This window comes from Pristiophorus japonicus, chromosome 6, assembly GCF_044704955.1.
Source record: "Pristiophorus japonicus isolate sPriJap1 chromosome 6, sPriJap1.hap1, whole genome shotgun sequence".
In the NCBI taxonomy this organism is placed as follows: Eukaryota; Metazoa; Chordata; class Chondrichthyes; family Pristiophoridae; genus Pristiophorus; species Pristiophorus japonicus.
In genome coordinates this window covers 101,755,141-101,773,637 of record NC_091982.1, presented here as the reverse complement: position 1 = coordinate 101,773,637, position 18,497 = coordinate 101,755,141, and the positions used below count along the sequence as shown (strand labels likewise).

The window sequence follows — 18,497 nt, the reverse complement described above, 5'->3', positions numbered from 1 at the left end:
TGTTCTTGCTATTGAGGGAATGCAGCGAAGGTCCACCAGACTGATTCCCAGGATGGCCGGACTGACATATGAGGAGAGACTGGATCAACTGGGCCGTTATACATTGGAGTTTAGAAGGATGAGAGGGGATCTCATAGAAACATACAAGATTCTGCCGGAATGGGACAGGTTAGATGCGGGTAGATTGTTACCGATGTTGGGGAAGTCCAGAACCAGGGGACACAGTCTTAGGATAAGGGGTAGGCCATTTAGGACTGAGATGAGGAGAAACTTCTTCACTCAGAGAGTTGTTAACCTGTGGAATTCCCTACTGCAGAGAGTTGTTGATGCCAGTTAATTGGATATATTCAAGAGGGCGTTCGATATGGTTCTTACGGCTAAAAGTATCAAGGGGTATGGAGAGAAAGCAGGAAAAGGGTACTGAGGGAATGATCAGCCATGATCTTATTGAATGGTGGTGCAGGCTCGAAGGGCTGCATGGCCTACTCCTGCACCTATTTTCTATGTTTCTATGTTGCCAGTATAGCCTTTGGTTGCCCGAGGAAGAGAGTGTTTGAAGACTAGGACCTCAAATCTGACACCAAGCTTATGGTCTAAAGGGCAGTAGTGATACCCACCTTCCTATATGGCTCAGAGACATGGACTATATACAGTAGACACCTCAAAGCGCTGGAGAAATACCTTCAGAGCTGCCTTAGCAAGATCCTGCAAATCCCCTGGGAGGATAGACGAACCAACATCAGTGTTCTCTCTCAGGCCAACATCCCCAGCATCGAAGCACTGACCACACTCGACCAGCTCCGTTGGTTGGGCCACATTGTCCACATGCCTGACACAAGACTCCCAAAGCAAGCACTCTTCTTGGAACTCCTACATGGCAGGTGATCCCCAGGTGGGCAGAGGAAACGTTTCAAGGACACCCTCAAAGCCTCCTTGATAAAGTGCAACATCCCCACCGGCACCTGGGAATCCCTGGCCCAAGACCGCTCAAAGTGGAGGAAGAGCATCCGCAAGGGCGCTGAACACCTTGAGTCTCGTCGCCGAGAGCATGCAGAAGCCAAGCACAGACAGCGGAAAGAGCGTGCAGCAAACCAGACTCCCCACCCATCCTTTCCTTGACCAACTGTCTGTTCCACCTGTGATAGAGACTGTAATTCCCGTATTGGACTGCACAGTCACCTGAGAACTCACTTTTAGAGTGGAAGTAAGTCTTGCTCGATTTTGAGGGACTGCGTATGATATGACATTCAGATAGAGAGAGTAAACCTAAACCAATACTTTCAATATGCCAAGGCAACAGGGCACAGGTTTAGGGTCGTTAGGACCAAATAAAGGACCTCAGGAAATATTTCTTTATACAGAATGTGATCAACTTTGGGGATGGGGTTGTCGGGAAGAATAGGGGATGGGTTGTTGGGAAGAGTAGTTAAAAAAAGAAAGATTTGCATTTATATAGCGCTTTCACAATCACCGGACATCTCAAACCGCTTTGCAGCCAATGAAGTACTTTTGCAGTGTAGTCACTGTTGTAATGTAGGAAACACGGCAGCCAATTTGCACACAGCAAACTCCCACAAACAGCAATGTAATAATGACCAGATAATCTGTTTTGTTATGTTGATTGAGGGATAAATATTGGTTATGGCACTGGGGATAACTCCCCTGCTCTTCTTCGAAATAGTGCCATGGAATCTTGTACGTCCACCTGAGAGAGCAGATGGGGCCTCGGTTTAACAGACGACAGTGCAGCATTCCCTGACGACTGCATTGGAGTATCAGCCTAGATTTATGTGCACAAGTCCATTGGAGTGGGACTTGAATCACAACCTTCTGACTCAGAGGTGAGTGTGATAGCCACTGAGCCACAGCTGGCACTTTAAAGGGGAGGACATTAGACTCGTTTAAGAAACAATAGATGCCTTAATGGGGAAAATGGTGGGGGTTGGTATTCTGAAAGGAAAGATAGGGAAGGAAAAAAAGAAGGAAGGGTAGCAGTTTTGATTAAGGAAAATATTACAGTGCTAGAAAGAGAGAATGTCCTTGAGTGGTCAAAGACAGAATCTATTTGGTTGGAGTTAAGAAACAATATACGAGCTATTGTGCTACTTGGTGTATTTTATAGGCCACCAAATAGTGGGAAGGGGATAGAGAAGAAGATTTGCAAAGAAATTACTGAGAGGTGCAAGAACTATAGGGCAGTGATAATGGAAGACTTTAACTGCTCCAATGTTGAATGGGGCCATGATTGTGTCAAGGGCAGAGAAGGGGAGGAATTTCTGGAGTGTGGTCAGGAGAATTTTCTTGATCAATATGTTTCCTGCCCAATGAGGAAGGAGACATTGCTGGATCTAATCCTGGGGAATGAAGTGGGTCAAGTGCAGAATGTCACAGTGGGGGAGCATCTCGGGAATAGTGATCATAGTATTGTAAGGTTTAGATTAGTTATGGAGAAGGACAAGGAGCAACCTAGAATAAAAATACTGAACTAGAGGAGGGCTAATTTCAGCAAATTGAGGAGGGATATGACCTGGCTAAATCGGATTCAAAGACTAGCAGGCAGAAATGTAATGGAGCAATGGGCGGCCTTGAAAGAGGAGATGGTTTGGGTACATTCCCACAAGGGGGAAAGGGAGGGCAACAAAAGTCAGAACTCCCTGGATGAGGAAGGAGTTGGAGAGTTGGATAAAGTGGAAAAAGGGGGTGCATGACAGCTGCCAGCTTGATAATACAAGGGCGAATCAGGCTGAATATAAAAGGTGAAATAAGAAATAAGAGGATCAAAGAGGAAGTACAAGAATAGATTGGCGGCTAACATAAAAGGAAATCCAAAGATCTTCTATAGGCATATTAACTGTAAAAGTGTTATCAGAGGATCGGTGGGGCCTGTTAGGGACCACAATGGAGATCTATTAGTGGAGGCAGAAGGCATGGCTGAGGAACTAAATGAGTATTTCGCATCGGAGTTTACCAAGGAACAGGTTTTTGCCAAAGCCATGGTAAATGAAGAGGTTGCCAGAATACTGGATGAGATAAAAATAGATAAAGAGGAGATACTAGAAAGGCTGGCAGTGCTTAATGTAGATAAGTCATCTGGTCTGAATGGGATGCACCCTAGGTTGCTGAGGGAGGTAAGGGTAGGAATTATAGAGGTGCTGGCCACAATCTGCAAATCCTCAGGAGTAGTGGCAAAGAGCTGGAGGATTGCAAATATTACACCCTTGCTCAAAAAAGGGGAGAAGGATAAACCTGGCAATTACAGGCCAGTCAGTCAGCTTTCCCAGCCAGTGGTGGGAAAGCTTTAAAAACAATATTCTGGGAGAAAGTTAACAGCCCCTTGGACAAGCATGGACTAATAAAGGAAGACCAGCACGGATTGTTAAAGGCAAATCACGTTTGACTAACTTCATTGAGTTTTGGATGAGGTAACTGAGAGGGTGGATGTGGGCAGTGCTGTTAATGTTGTGTATACAGACTTTCAAAAGGCATTTGATAAAATACCACATACTGGGCAAAATTTAAGCCCATGGGATAAAGGGGACAATAGCAGTATGGATACAAAATTGGCTATGGGTTATAAAACCGAGAGTTGTGGTGAATGGCTGTTTTTCAGACTGGAGGGAGGTATAGCGTGAAGTTCCCCAAGATTCTGTACTAGAGCCACAGCAGTTTTTGATATACATCAATGACTTGGACCTGGGGGTACAGGGCACAATTTTAACATTTGCAGATGAAACGAAACTTGGAAGTTTAGTAAACCGTGAGGAAGATAGTAATCTTCAAGAGGACTTAATCAGGCTGGTGAAATGGGCAGACACATAGCAGATGAAATTCACGCAGAAAATTGTGAGCTGAAACACTTTGCAAGGAGGAATGAGGAGAGATAATACAAGCTAAATGGTACAATTTTAAAGGGGGTGCAAAAAGAGAGAAACCGGAGGGTGTTTGTGTGCAGTTCTTTGAAGGTGGCAGGACAGGTTAACAAAGCAGTTAATAAACATATGGGATCGTGGGCTTTAGCAGCATAAAGTACAAAAGCCAGGAAGTTATGCTAAATCGGTATAAAACACTAGTTTAGCAGCAGCTGGAGTATTGTGTTGAATTCTGCGCACTGCACTTTAGGAAGGACGTGATGGCTTTGGAGAGCATGGCAAAGAGATTTATTAGAATGGTTCCATAGATGAGGGATTACAGATACGTGGATGGATTGGAGAAGCTGGGGTTGTTCTCCTTAGAGCAGAGAAGGCCAAGAGCAGATTTGATAGAGGTGTTTAAAATCTTGAAGGGTTTAGATAGAGTGAATAAAGAAAAGGGGCTGGATTTTTGGTTGTCTAGCGCTTCAGTTAGTGGCTAGAGAGGGCGTTAATGAGAGCATAAGAGGTTACTGATCGGGAATGCAACTTTTAGTGCCCCGACCGAAAATTCATTAGAGACTCACCGGGAGCCCAAATCAGTGCGATCCTGACGTCAGTCCTGCTGCAATGCCCACGCTTGTGCTCCGGTTGGTAAATTCGGTGTGTGCGCCTCATTTAGCACCCGCCAAGAACAATGTCTGGAAAAACAGTTGGTACAGGCTTGCAGATTCGTTAACTGGTGGCTACGTAAAGGGATGAGGAAGCAATTCCCTCAGAGGTCACAATCAGTGCAACGTTTACACACAGCACGGTGCATAAGCCTCTGATGTTGCAGTGGCAGACAGACATAACAATACAGATTGAAAACAAGTGATTTTGAAAACTTTAATGTATTACTATGCCGCTTCTTTAATGTCGGCTTTTCCTGAGATCTGATTCGGAGTTCTGCACATGCGCAATGCATCCGCAAAATGTACCAACCAAACTTTCGTTAGCGCCCTGTTGCGCAAAGGCTGTTTTAGCGCAACATCAGCTCTTCGAACGATTCTGACGAATTTCTGAGCAGGAGGTACAAACTTTTTCAAGGCGCTAAAAGTACCGCTCCGCCTGGATTAGTGCCGCAACAGAGGTGTGACCAAATTTCTTCCCTAAATTGTTTCCAATGGCTAAAGGGTCGATAACCAAAGGGCACAGATTTAAGGTGATTGGCAAAAGAACCAGAGGTGACATGAGGAAAAAAATGATGCAGGGAGTTGTTATCATCTGGAATGTGCTACCTGAATGGGTGATGGAAGGAAATTCAATAGTAACTTTCCAAAGGGAATAGGATAAATACTGAAGTGGGAAATTACAAAGCTATGGGGAAAGAGCTGGGGAGTGGGACTAATTGGATAGTTCTTTCAAAAAGCCAGCACAGGCATGTTGGCCAAATGGCCTCCTTCTGTGTTGTACTATACTATGATTCTATGATTTTATTAAATGGATTATAAGACCTTCTTTATTTGAATCAGTCCCGTGATTAATTTGGGAATCGATGGTTATTTCAGTCAATCATGATTTTTTTTGTCCCGTTGACATTTTGAGGTGTAACAGTCCAGGGTATCAAATCACAATTTCACAAAAAGGGTATCACAAGCACTTTTGAGGCTATTTGGGCACAGACAACATACAATTTTACATACAGATCTCCTCACAGATCTCGCATGATATTGTGCTCAGTAAGTTGGAGGATATCCTGCTATGTAATGACAGGAACATTATACCATGGTGTACAAAGTAAGTAGGAAAATAAGAACATAAGAACATAAGAAATAGGAGCAGGAGTAGGCCATATGGCCTCTCGAGCCTGCTCCGCCATTTAATAGGATCTTGGCTGATCTTATCATGGACTCAGGTCCATTTCCCTGCACGCTCCCCATAACCCCTTATTCCCTTATCAGTTAAGAAACTGTCTATCTCTGTCTTAAATTTATTCAATGACCCAGCTTCCACAACTCTCTGAGGCAGCGAATTCCACAGATTTCTCCTCATCTCAGTTTTAAATGGGCGGCTCCTTAATCTAAGATTATGCCCCCTAGTTCTAGTCTCCCCCATCAGTGGAAACATCCTCTCTGCATCCACCTTGTCAAGCCCCCTCATAATCTTTTATGTTTTGATAAGATCACCTCTCATTCTTCTGAAACCCAACGAGTAGAGGCCCAACCTACTCAACCTTTCGTCATAAGTCATCCCCCTCATCTCCAGAATCAACCTAGTGAACCTTCTCTGAACTGCCTCCAAAGCAAGTATATCCTTTCTTAAATATGGAAACCAAAACTGCACGCAGTATTCCAGGTATGGCCTCACCAATACCCTGTATAACTGTAGCAAGAGTTCCCTGCTTTTATACTTCATCCCCTTTGCAATAAAGGCCAAAATTCCATTGGCCTCCCTGATCACTTGCTGTATCTACATACTAACCTTTTGTTTCATGCACCAGCACCCCCAGGTCCCGCTGTACTGCAGTACTTTGCGATTTTTCTCCATTTAAATAATAACTTGCTCTTCGATGTTTTCTGCCAAAGTGCATAACCTCACACTTTCCAACATTATACTCCATCTGCCAAATGTTTGCCCACTCACTTAGGCTGTCTATGTCATTTTGCAGGTTTTTTGTGTCCTCTTCACACATTGCTTTTCCTCCCATCTTTGTATCGTCAGCAAACTTGGCTACATTAGGACCTCAAAGGTAATAATCTCAGGATTGCTACCAGTGCCACGTGCTAGTAAGAGTAGAAATAGCAGGATAGTTAGGATGAATACGTGGCTTGAGGAATGGTGCAAGAGGGGAGTGATTCAAATTCCTGGGACATTGGAACCGGTTCTGGGGGAAGTGGGACCAGTACAAACTGGACGGTCTGCACCTGGGCAGGACTGGAACCGATGTCCTAGGGGGAATGTTTGCTAGTGCTGTTGGGGAGGATTTAACCTAATAGGGCAGGGGGGATGGGAACCTGTGCAGAGAGACAGAGGGAAGTAAAATGGGGTCAAAGCAAAAAGGAGAAAAGTAGAAGTGGAGGGCAGAAAAATCAAAAGGCAAAAATCAAAAAGGGCCACATTACAACATAATTCTAAAAGGACAAAGAGTGTTAAAAAAACAAACCTGAAGGCTCTGTGTCTCAATACGAGGAGCATTCGTAATAAGGTGGATGAATTAACTGCGCAGATAGCTGTTAACGGATATGATGTAATTGGGATTACGGAGACATGGCTCCAGGGTGACCAAGGCTGGGAACTCAACATCCAGGAGTATTCAATATTCAGGAAGGATAGACAGAAAGGAAAAGGAGGTGGGGTAGCGTTACTGGTTAAAGAGGAGATTAACGCAATAGTAAGGAAGAACATTAGCGTGGATGAGGTGGAATCCGTATGGGTAGAGCTACGGAACACCAAAGGGCAGAAAACGCTAGTGGGAGTTGTGTACAGACCATCAAACAGTCATAGTGAGGTTGGGGATGGCATCAAACAGGAAATTAGGGATGCGTGCAATAAAGGTACAGCAGTTATCAGCGGTGACTTTAATTTACATATAGATTGGGCTAAACAAACTGGTAGCAATACGGTGGAGAAGGATTCCTGGAGTGTATAAGGGATGGTTTTCGAGACCAATATGTCGAGCAACCAACTAGAGGGCTGGCCATCCTAGACTGGGTATTGTATAATGAGAAAGGATTAATTAGCAATCTTGTTGTGCGAGGCCCTTTGGGGAAGAGTGACCATAATATGGTAGAATTCTTTATTAAGATGGAGAGCGACACAGCTAATTCAGAGACTAGGGTCCTGAACTTAAGGAGAGGTAACTTCGATAGTATGAGACGTGAATTGGCTAGAATAGGCTGGCGAATGATACTTAAAGGGTTGACGGTGAATAGGCAATGGCAGACATTTAAAGATCACATGGATGAACTTCAACAATTGTACATCCCTGTCTGGCATAAAAATAAATGGGGAAGGTGGCTCAATCATGGCCAGCAAGGGAAGTTAGGGATAGTTTTAAATCCAAGGAAGAGGCATATAAATTGGCCAAAAAAAGCAGCAAACCTGAGGACTGGGAGAAATTTAGAATTCAGCAGAGGAGGACAAAGGGTTTAACCACGACGGGGAAAATAGAATATGAGAGTAAGTTTGCAGGGAACATAAAAATTGAATGCAAAAGTTTCTACAGATATATGAAGAGAAAAAGATTAGTGAAGACAAATGCGAGTCCCTTACAGTCAGAATCAGGCAAATTTATAATGGGGAACAAAGAAATGGCAGACCAACTGAACGAATACTTTGGTTCTGTATTCACTAAGGAAGACACAAATAACCTTCCGGAAATACTAGGGGACCGAGGGTCTAACGAGAAGGAGGAACTGAAGGAAATCCTTATTAGTCAGCAAATTGTGTTAGGAAAATTGATTTGATTGAAGGCCGATAAATCCCCAGGGCCTGATAGTCTGCAGCCCAGTACTTAAGGAAGTGGCCCTAGAAATAGTGGACGCATTGGTGGTCATTTTCCAACATTCTATCGACTCTGGATCAGTTCCTATGGACTGGAGGGTAGCTAATGTAATTCCGCTTTTTAAAAAAGGAGGGAGAGAGAAGACAGGGAATTATAGACCGGTCAGCTTGACATCGGTGGTGGGGAAAATGTTGGAGTCAATTACTAAAGATGTAATAGCAGTGCATTTGGAAAGCAGTGACAGGATCGGTCCAAGTCAGCATGGATTTATGAAAGGGAAATCATGCCTGACAAATCTTCTAGAATTTTTTGAGGATGTAATTAGTAGAGTGAACAAGGGGGAGCCAGTGGATGTGGTGTATTTGACTTTCAAAAGGCTTTTGACAAGGTCCCACACAAGAGATTGGTGTGCAAAATTAAAGCACATGGTATTGGGGGTAATGTACTGCGGTTGATAGAGAACTGGTTGGCAGACAGGAAGCAAAGAGTAGGAATAAACGGGTCCTTTTCAGAATGGCAGGCAGTGACTAGTGGGGTGTCGCAAGGTTCAGTGCTGGGTCCCCAGCTATTTACAATATACATTAATGATTTAGATGAAGGAATTGAATGTGATATCTCCAAGTTTCCAGATGACACTAAGCTGGGTGGCAGTGTGAGCTGTGAGGAGGATGCTAAGAGGCTGCATGGTGACTTGGACAGGTTAGATGAGTGGGCAAATACATGGCAGATGCAGTATAATGTGGATAAATGTGAGGTTATCCACTTTGATAGTAAAAACAGGAAGGCAGATTATTATCTGAATGGTGACAGATTAGTAAAAGGGGAAGTGCAACGAGACCTGGGTGTCATTGTACATCAGTCATTGAAAGTTGGCATACAGGTACAACAGACGGTGAAGAAGGCAAATGGCATGTTGGCCTTCATAGCGAGAGTATTTGAGTACAGGAGCAAAGAGGTCTTACTACAGTTATACAGGGCCTTGGTGAGGCCACACCTTGAATATTGTGTACAGTTTTGGTCTCCTAATCTGAGGAAGGACATTCTTGCCATTGAGGGAGTGCAACGAAGGTTCACCAAACTGATTCCCGGGATGACAGGACTGACATATCAAGAAAGACTGGTTCGACTAGGCTTATATTCAATGGAATTTAGAAGCATGAGAGGGGATCTTATTGAAACATATAACATTCTGATGGGATTGGACAGGTTAGATGCAGGAAGAATGTTCCTGATGTTGGGGAATCCAGATAAGGGTTAAGGATAAGGGGTAAGCCATTTAGGACCGAGATGAGGAGAAACTTCTTCACTCAGAGAGTTGTGAGCATGTGGAATTCTCTACCACAGAAAGTTGTTGAGGCCAGTTTGTTAGTTATATTCAAAAGGGAGTTTGATGTGGCCCTTATGGCTAAAGGGATCAAGGGGTATGGAGAGAAAGCAGGAAAGGGGTACAGAAGTGCATGATCAGCCATGATCTTATTGAATGATGGTGCAGGCTCGAAGGGCCAAATGGCCTACTCCTGCACCTACTTTCTATGTTTCTATGTTACACTCGGTCCCTTCATCCAAGTCGTTAATATAGATTGTAAATAGTTGGGGTCCCAGCACTGATCCCTGCGGCACCCCACGAGTTACTGATTGCCAACCCGAGAATGAACCATTTATCCTGACTTTCTGTTTTCTGTTAGTTAGCCAATCCTCTATCTATACTAATATATTTCCCCCAACCCCGTGAACTTTTATCTTGTGAAGTAACCTTTTATGTGGCACCTTGTCAAATGCCTTCTGGAAGTCCATATACACCACATCCACCCTTTATCCACCCTGTTCGTTACATCCTCAAAGAATTCCAGCAAATTTGTCAAACATGACTTCCCCTTCATGAATCCATGCTGACTCAGCCTGAGTAAATTATGCTGTTCCAAATGTCCTGCTACTGCTTCCTTAATAATGGACTCCAACATTTTCCCAACCACAGCTGTTATGCTAACTGGTCTATAGTTTCCTACTTTTTGTCTGCTTCCTTTTTTAAATAGGGGCGTTACATTTGCAGTTTTCCAATCTGTTGGGACCTCCCCAGAATCCAGGGAATTTTAGTAAATTCCAACCAATGCATCCACTATCCCTGCCGCTACATCTCTTAAGACCCTAGGATGCCAGCCATCAGGTCCAGGGGATTTATCCACCTTTAGTGCCATTATCTTACTGAGTACCACCTCCTTAGTGATTGTGATTGTGTAAGTTCCTCCCCCCCATATAGCCCCTTGACTATCCACTGTCGGGATATTTTTAGTGTCCGCTACCGTAAATGTTTTGTCCTTTGTGGCCTTTTCTAATAGATATAAAGAGACTGCCTAATGGAGTCTAAATTGGAATTCTGTTTAACTTGACCCATCCCTTCAATGTCACAAGATGTAAGTGAACCAGAGCAGTGTTCTGATTGTTTAACTGCTCAACTACTCTCTGTGAGGGGGTGATGTCAATAGGCATATCCCGAGGTCAGCTTGAGGCTAATTCCTGTTGCTGAGGGAAGTAAAAGTTTTTCTGTAAAAGAAAACCCACAAAAGTTATTTTTAAGATGCTACATGTATATTGGTAGGATTCCTTCCATTTGATTAATGGTTATTTGAATTTAGCATTTGAGTCAATCAGGGACAAATATAATATTGTGGAAATGAGATATGCACTTTACAGATTTGATGATCATTTATTAGATGTATAGTATTGTGTTCCTAACACAGATGAGACTGCGCAGGGAGGTTAAAGTAACAGTCTAACCTCAGTCTTTAAAAAGACACTCCAGAGTGAGGAACAGGCCTTAGGGGCCGGCTTACATACAGTGCTCCCAAGGGATGCTGGAATCCCTTGGGACTTCAGGGGATGAGCTCCCTGGTGGCGGAACATGGGAGTGCATGCTTTACAGATACACAACATCACCCCCCCACCCCCACCCCCATCCCAAAGTCAAAGTGAAAACTATTTACAAGGTGAGGCGGTCGGGAGCCTTTCTTTCACTGGTGGACTGCCTCGGTACAAATGTCTGTTCTGGTGTGTTGGCTGTGCCCTCGCTGGGCTGGCATGTTGTTGGCCCTGCAGGGCTGCTAGGTGAGCCTGGCCTTGCTGGGCTGTTGGGCGTGATGGGTTTGATTTCCTGGTCCGGTGTGGTGTCGTTGATCCTTTGGGTGTGTGTTGTGGGCTCGAAAATGGTGGTGTCTGCTGTGGGTTGTTCAGGGCAGTCTGTGAACCGCAGCCTCGTTTGGTGCAGGTGTTTTCTGCAAATTTGTCCATTGTCTAGTTTGACTACAAACACCCTATTCCCTTCTTTAGCTATCACCGTGCCCGCGATCCACTTGGGACCACGTCCATAGTTTAGCACATACACAGGGTCATTCAGATTGTTGGAGCATAAAATGTTTCTGGCTTTCTCAAAAGCAATTACTTGTTTTTTTTCCCCATACCCAGTTCTCACCTTTGCGCAATAACACATGCAGGGGCTTTAAAAGGGTGCTTAACCCCGGTAGGAAGTTACCAAAATAGTTGAGGAGTCCCAGGAACGACCGCAGCTCCGTGACGTTCTGTGGCCTGGGCGCGTTCCTCATAGCCCCTGCCTTGGCGTCTGTGGGCCGAATGCTGTCCGCCGCGATCTTTCTCCCCAGAAACTCCACTTCTGTTGCCATGAAGACGCATTTCGACCTCGTCAGCCGAAGCCCTACGCGATCCAGTTGCTGGAGGACCTCCTCCAGGTTTTGTAGGTGCTCAACGGTGTCCCGACCCGTGACCAATATGTTGTCCTGAAAGACCACCATGTTGGTACCGACTTGAGTAGGCTCTCCATGTTTCTCTGGAAGATCGCTGCAGCTGACCGAATTCCAAACGGGCATCTGTTGTAGATGAACAGTTCCTTGTGCGTGTTGATGCAGGTGAGGCCTTTCGAAGACTCCTCCAGCTCCTGCGTCATGTAGGCCGAAGTCAGGTCAAGCTTGGTGAACGTCTTGCTTCCTGCCAGCGTTGCAAATAGGTCGTCTGCCTTAGGTCCTGTAGCGAGAAACGATTAATAGTTACTTTATAATCGCCGCAAATCCTGACCGTGCCATCACTTTTGAGTACTGGAACAATCGGGCTAGCCCACTCACTGAATTCCACTGGGGAGATGATGCCGTCGCGTTGCAGCCTGTCCAGCTCGATTTCCACTCTCTCCCTCATCATGTGAGGTACCGCTCGCGCCTTGTGGTGAATGGGTCGTGCCTCTGGGACCAAGTGGATCTGCACCTTCGCCCCAGAAAAGTTTCCAATGCCTGGCTCAAAAAGGGAAGGAAATTTGTTAAGAACCTGGGTACATGAGGTCTCATCGACATGTGATAGTGCTCGGATGTCATCCTAGTTCCAGCGGATTTTGCCCAGGCAGCTCCTTCCAAGCAGTGTGGGGCCATCGCCTGGGACAATCCAGAGTGGCAGTTCGTGCACCATGCCCTCGTAGGTGACCTTGATCATGGCACTGCCCAGGACAGTGATAAGCTCTTTGGTGTACGTTCTCAGTTTCGTGTGGATGAGGCTCAGGGCTGGTCTGAATGCCTTGTTGCACCACAGTCTCTCAAACATCTTTTTACTCATGATGGATTGGCTAGCGCCAGTGTCCAGTTCCATGGCTATGGGTAAGCCATTCAATTTTACGTTTAGCATTATAAGTGGACATTTCATCGAAAATGTGTGCACCCTGTGTACTTCAGTATCTGCCTCCTCTCTCTGAGGCTCGAAATTGCTTTGATCCACCATGGACCGATCTTCCTCTGCCACGTGGTGGTTAGCAGGTTTTGCAGAGCTTGCAGCTCATTTGCAAGCTCGTTGGAGGTGCCCCATTGTTCCACAGCTCTTGCAAACATACTCTTTGAAGCGGCATGAATCGGCTGAATGGAAGCCTCCACAACGCCAACAAGGTGTGAATTGCCTTGCATTCATCCTTTGTTGGGGACTCTGAGTCATCTGGGTCACCTGAGGCCTGCTGGCAGTTGTAGACTCATGGGTTCTACCCTGTACATGTCTGCTCACAAACACAGTTCCAGTTAATTTATGACCATTGCTAGCACTTGTGTGCTGAGAGATTTGTTTGATGTTATCACTGGTGGACATAAACGCCTGTGCTATCGCAATGGCCTTACTGAGGGTCGGTGTCTCTACAGTCAAAAGTTTTCGTAGGATGGTCTCCTGGCCAATGCCCAGTACAAAAAAGTCTCTGAGCATTTGCTCCAGGTCGCCATCAAACTCACATTGTCCTGCAAGTCGCCTTAGCTTGGCGACGTAGCTCGCCACTTCCTGACCTTCAGTTCGCTGGCACGTGTAGAATCGATACCTCGCCATCAGCACGCTCTCCCTTGGGTTAAGATGCTCCCGACCCAGTGTACACAGCTCCTCATATGACTTATCTGTGGGTTTCACCGGAGCCAGAAGATTCTTCATGAGGCTGTAGGTCGGTACCCCGTAGACCGTGAGGAGGACCGCTCTCCTTTTTGCAGCGCTTTCTTCTCCGTCCAGTTCGTTGACAACAAAGTACTGGTCTAGCCATTCGACATAGGCTTCCCAGTCCTCACCCTCCAAGAACTTCTCCAGGGTGCCCACAGTTTGCTGCATCTTTGCGTTGGATTCGTTTTCTCGTCGCCAGTTATTGTGTTCCTAACACAGATGAGGCTGCACACAGGGAGGTTAAAGTAACAGAACCTCAGTTTTTAATAAGACACTCCAGAGTGAAGAACAGCCCTTAGGGGCCGGTTTATATACAGTGCTCCCAAGGGATGCTGGGTTCCCTTGGGACTTCAGGGGATTAGCTCCCTGGTGGCGGAACATTGGAGTGCATGCTTTACAGATACACAACATATAGATTGCTCATTTTATTAGTGACAGTACATGATTTTAACCACTAATATATTTTACCGAAGCTGAACAGATGGTCTGCATCTTGACGTCAAAGAAGTCCATGAGCTCTGTACTTGTTAGAGGGAAGGGTGTAGGTGGCTGGTGGAGAGGGGCTCAAAGGGGCAGTTATTAGTAGCGAAAAGAGGCCTGAGGTTATATTGTGCTCCATAATGATCACAGATGAGTGGCAGGAGTGTGTAATTACAACATGACAAGCTTATCATGGCAGCTTCCATTATAAATGTGGATGTAGGAATTTATAATAGTCTTACAAAAATGAGGACAGAATGTATGGGACCTGGGGATCCTGTTGCATGAAACACAAAAGGTTAGTATGCAGGTACATCAAATGATCAGGAAGGCCAATGGAACCTTAGACTTTATTGCAAAGAGGATGGAGTATAAAAGCAGGGAAGTCTTGCTACAATTATATAGGGTATTGGTGAGGCCACACCTGGAATACTGCGTGCAGTTTTAGTTTCCATATTTAAGAAAGGATATGCTTGCTTTGGAGGCCTATACTCATTGGAATTCAGAAGAATGAGAGGTGATCTTATCGAAATGTATAAGATTATGAGGGGGCTTGACAAGGTGGATGCAGAGAGGATGTTTCCACTAATAGGGGAGACTAGAACTAGGGGGCATAATCTTAGAATAAGGGGCCGCCCATTTAAAACTGAGATGAAGAGGAATTTCTTCTCTGAGGGTTGTAAATCTGTGGAATTCGCTGCCTCAGAGAGTTGTGGAAGCTGGGTCATTGAATAAATTTAAGACAGAGCTAGACATTTTCTTAACCGATGAGGGGATAAGGGGTTATGGGGAGTGGGCAGTGAAGTGGACCTGAGTCCATGATCGGATCTGCCATGATCCTATTAAATGGCGGAGCAGGCTCAAGGGGCCGTATGGCCTACTCCTTCTCCTATTTCTTATGTTCTTATGTATGACTTTAAAAAGAGATGTAACATCATTTGTGCACTCTGGTCCAAATACCCTGCTGTTTCTAACCCCACTTTACCTAAAGACTACACTTGATGTTGACTCCTTAGTGGTGAAATTGGACAGGGGCGAGCAAGCAAAGCAGGTGGAATCGCTTTGGCCGAAGCACCCGGTATTCTGTTCTATTGATGTCAACGGAATTGAATATTGGGCGGGGCGTTTAAAAGCGGAGGATTGACTGGCATTTAAATGAAGTTCATGTTCAAGTGGTAAAATCCAATATTAGGCAGGGAATTCCCTCAAGAGCTGCACCTGCTTCTGCCACACATCCGGCAAAGTTATGGTAGCGGAGCTGGAGCAGCTGTGAGGAAATTCCCAGCCTTACCATTGCACTGATGCTGGTGTCAAAAGTACAGATAGATTATATTAGAGAACATAAATAACTGGAGGGCCTCAAACAGCGCTGTCTTCACCAACACTTTGTTTAAAATCATAATGGCTCCAGACCGCATTGTGCTATACGTATTACAAATTGAAGCCATGCTCAGTTTTGGCCTGGCCTAATCAAAACAAATTCAGATTTGCCTGAATTTCTGGCCTGGATTTGCATTAATCCGTAACTATTGCAATAAAAATCACCGTTTGGATGATAGTACTATCTACTCCCAAAAGAGTGTTTAAACATTCACTAAAGGGAGTTGGATGTTATATGATTCTCTTTCAAATAGCCCATAGATTGATTTAAGCTGCTTGCAGCTGGTCTTCCTAATGGAGACTGCACAGACTGAACAGACGCTACATTATGACCCTTCAGTATTTGTATTGCTACTGAAACAGCTCATGTTTTTTCCCGAAAGCAACATATCATTTTGACACCACACAGCATTTGTAGGGCAAGTGTGTGTGTGCGGTGGGCAACACAATGATATCAATACTCTGGAAGGATGTTAAATCCACTTGCGAGTACCAAGATAAAATGGCCTTTGAAACGATTAAAGGTTCATCTCATCAGGATATGACATTCTGAACGTTTCATTAAAATTGCAGCTTTAGTGCATCATATGATGGAGTGGAGACTGATTAGAGTACTATTTCCAAGGACTCCAAGTAAGATCAATGCTGTGGCGGTGATGCGGGTTGGGGAGGGGTTGCGTGGTGGATGGGGGGAGTGGGTGTTATTATAACAAACTTAACCTCTGTACAGCTGCAGTGGTGAACATGTTAGCACAGCAGGCCACAATTGAGTTTTGTCTATGCACTTGCAGGTTTTTTCTTTATATTTTATGAAATCAGTACTGAACCCATAGTGGCATAAAGGGACCAGTGTGAATCGTGTGTAATAGAAACATAGATTTAAAAAACTGCCACACTATTATTTTTACCCCTGGGACTTGACATGAGTTTCATCCTAGTATTACCTAACTAAATAATGTGCAGCCCCCCAAATCTGTAACTCTACATATTTATCCAATAATCTTATAAAATGACGTTTATCGTCTGAGTACATATACAACAGGATTTTTACTAAGGTTTTACTGTATGCGAGTATTCAGAAACTATTTGTATTCAACCAGTCACCACTCTGAGCATCTGGTCAGAAACAAAATGGACCCCAGAATTTGATGTGAGACTGGATATGTCTCATCTAAGTGGCCCGTTTGATGTGAATGCCTCTTTTCCATTGACAGTTGTGGAATCTTCTAAATTCACAACGCACTTTAGACACAAACCTGAGCTGCTGCTCCCCAGTGGATGAATAAACACTAGAGGGTGCCCTTCACAACATAATTACTAGTGTATCAATAAGTTGCCTTGTAAAGAAAAGCTGCCTGTCAAAGTGTTCTAATTACATTGAAGGGTTTTCTGAAGCAATATTTTCCTGGAATACAGCCAAGTGACTCAATGTCATTCTTCACAACCCAATTATCTGGACGTAAGCAAAGCGTGACTTTACTAAAGCTACAGAATTCCTTTCCCAATTGTCAAATTCAGGTCAATTTCATAAATATAAAAGTGAGTAACCAGTGAACTTTGCATATTCAGGCTAATTTGGAAATGACACCATTAATATGCAGGTCGCTGCAATAAAACGTTGTTGAAAGATAAATGGCTCAGAATCCGCTATTTCCACCACCTCCAGTGCAATGCCACAACCAAACACATCTTACCCTTCCTTCCCCTTTCATCATTCTGAAAGGACCATTCCCTCCGCAACATCCTAGTCCACCTTTCCATCACCACCAACGCTCGCTCTCCTTCCCGTGCAAGTGCAGGAGATGTAACACCTGACTTTTTATCTCCTCCGTTCCCACCAATCAGGGCCTTAAACACTCCTTCAAGGTGAAACAGCAATGTACTTGTACTTCTTTCAATTTACTATACTATATTCGCTGCTCACGATGCGTCTCCTCTACACTGGGGAGACCAAACGCAGATTGGGTGATCGCTTTGCGGAACCCTTTTCTCAATCTTCATCGCTGCCATGCTCCACCTCACAGTTGACAAGCTCCCCGCTGGAGTGGACCTAAACTACAGAACCAGTAGGAAGCTGTTCAACCTTCCCCGTCTCCAGGCAGGTCCAAAACCACCCCAACCTCGGTCGTCGAGCTACAGTACGCGGATGACGCCTGCGTCTGTGCACACACAGAGGCTGAACTCCAGGACATAGTCTACATATTTACCAAGGCATATGAAAGCATGGGCCTTATACTAAACATCAGTAAGACAAAGGTCCTCCACCAGCCTGTCCTCGCTGCACAGCATTGTCGCCCAGACATCAAGATCCACGGCGCGGCCCTGGACAACGTGGACCACTTCCCTTATCTCGAGAGCCTCCTATCAACATTGACAACGAGATCCAACACTGCCCCCAGCGCGCCAGTGCAGCCTTCGGCCGCCTGAGGAAAAGAGTGTTTGAAGACCAGACCTCAAAACTGTCACCAAGCTCATGGTCTACGGGGCCGTAGTAATACCCACCCTCCTGTATGGCTCAAAAACGTGGACCATGTACAGTAGACACCTCAAGTTGCTGGAGAAATACCAGCAATGATGTCTCCGCAAGATCCTACAAATCCCCTGGGAGGACAGACGCACCAACATATTAGCGTCCTTGTCCAGGCCAACATCCCCAGCATTGAAGCACTGACCACATTTGATCAGCTTTGCTGGGCAGGCCACATAGTTTGCATGCCAGACATGAGACTCCGAAAGCAAGCACTCTACTCGGAACTCGTCCATGGCAAACGAGCCAAAGGTGGACAGAAGAAATATTACAAGGACACCCTCAAAGCCTCTCTGATAAAGTGCGACATCCCCATTGACAC

At 45.0% G+C, this 18,497-nt stretch overlaps 1 protein-coding gene across 1 annotated transcript in view; it reads left to right on the top strand.

Moving 5' to 3' along the window:
* Window positions 1-2,927: 2,927 nt before the first annotated feature.
* LOC139266148 (collagen alpha-1(III) chain-like) overlaps window positions 2,928-18,497 on the top strand; it is a 118,381-nt gene continuing 102,811 nt past the window's right edge. The window contains 1 exon segment of the mRNA XM_070883993.1: window positions 2,928-3,128. Within this exon segment, the coding sequence (XP_070740094.1) occupies window positions 2,928-3,128 (201 nt within the window).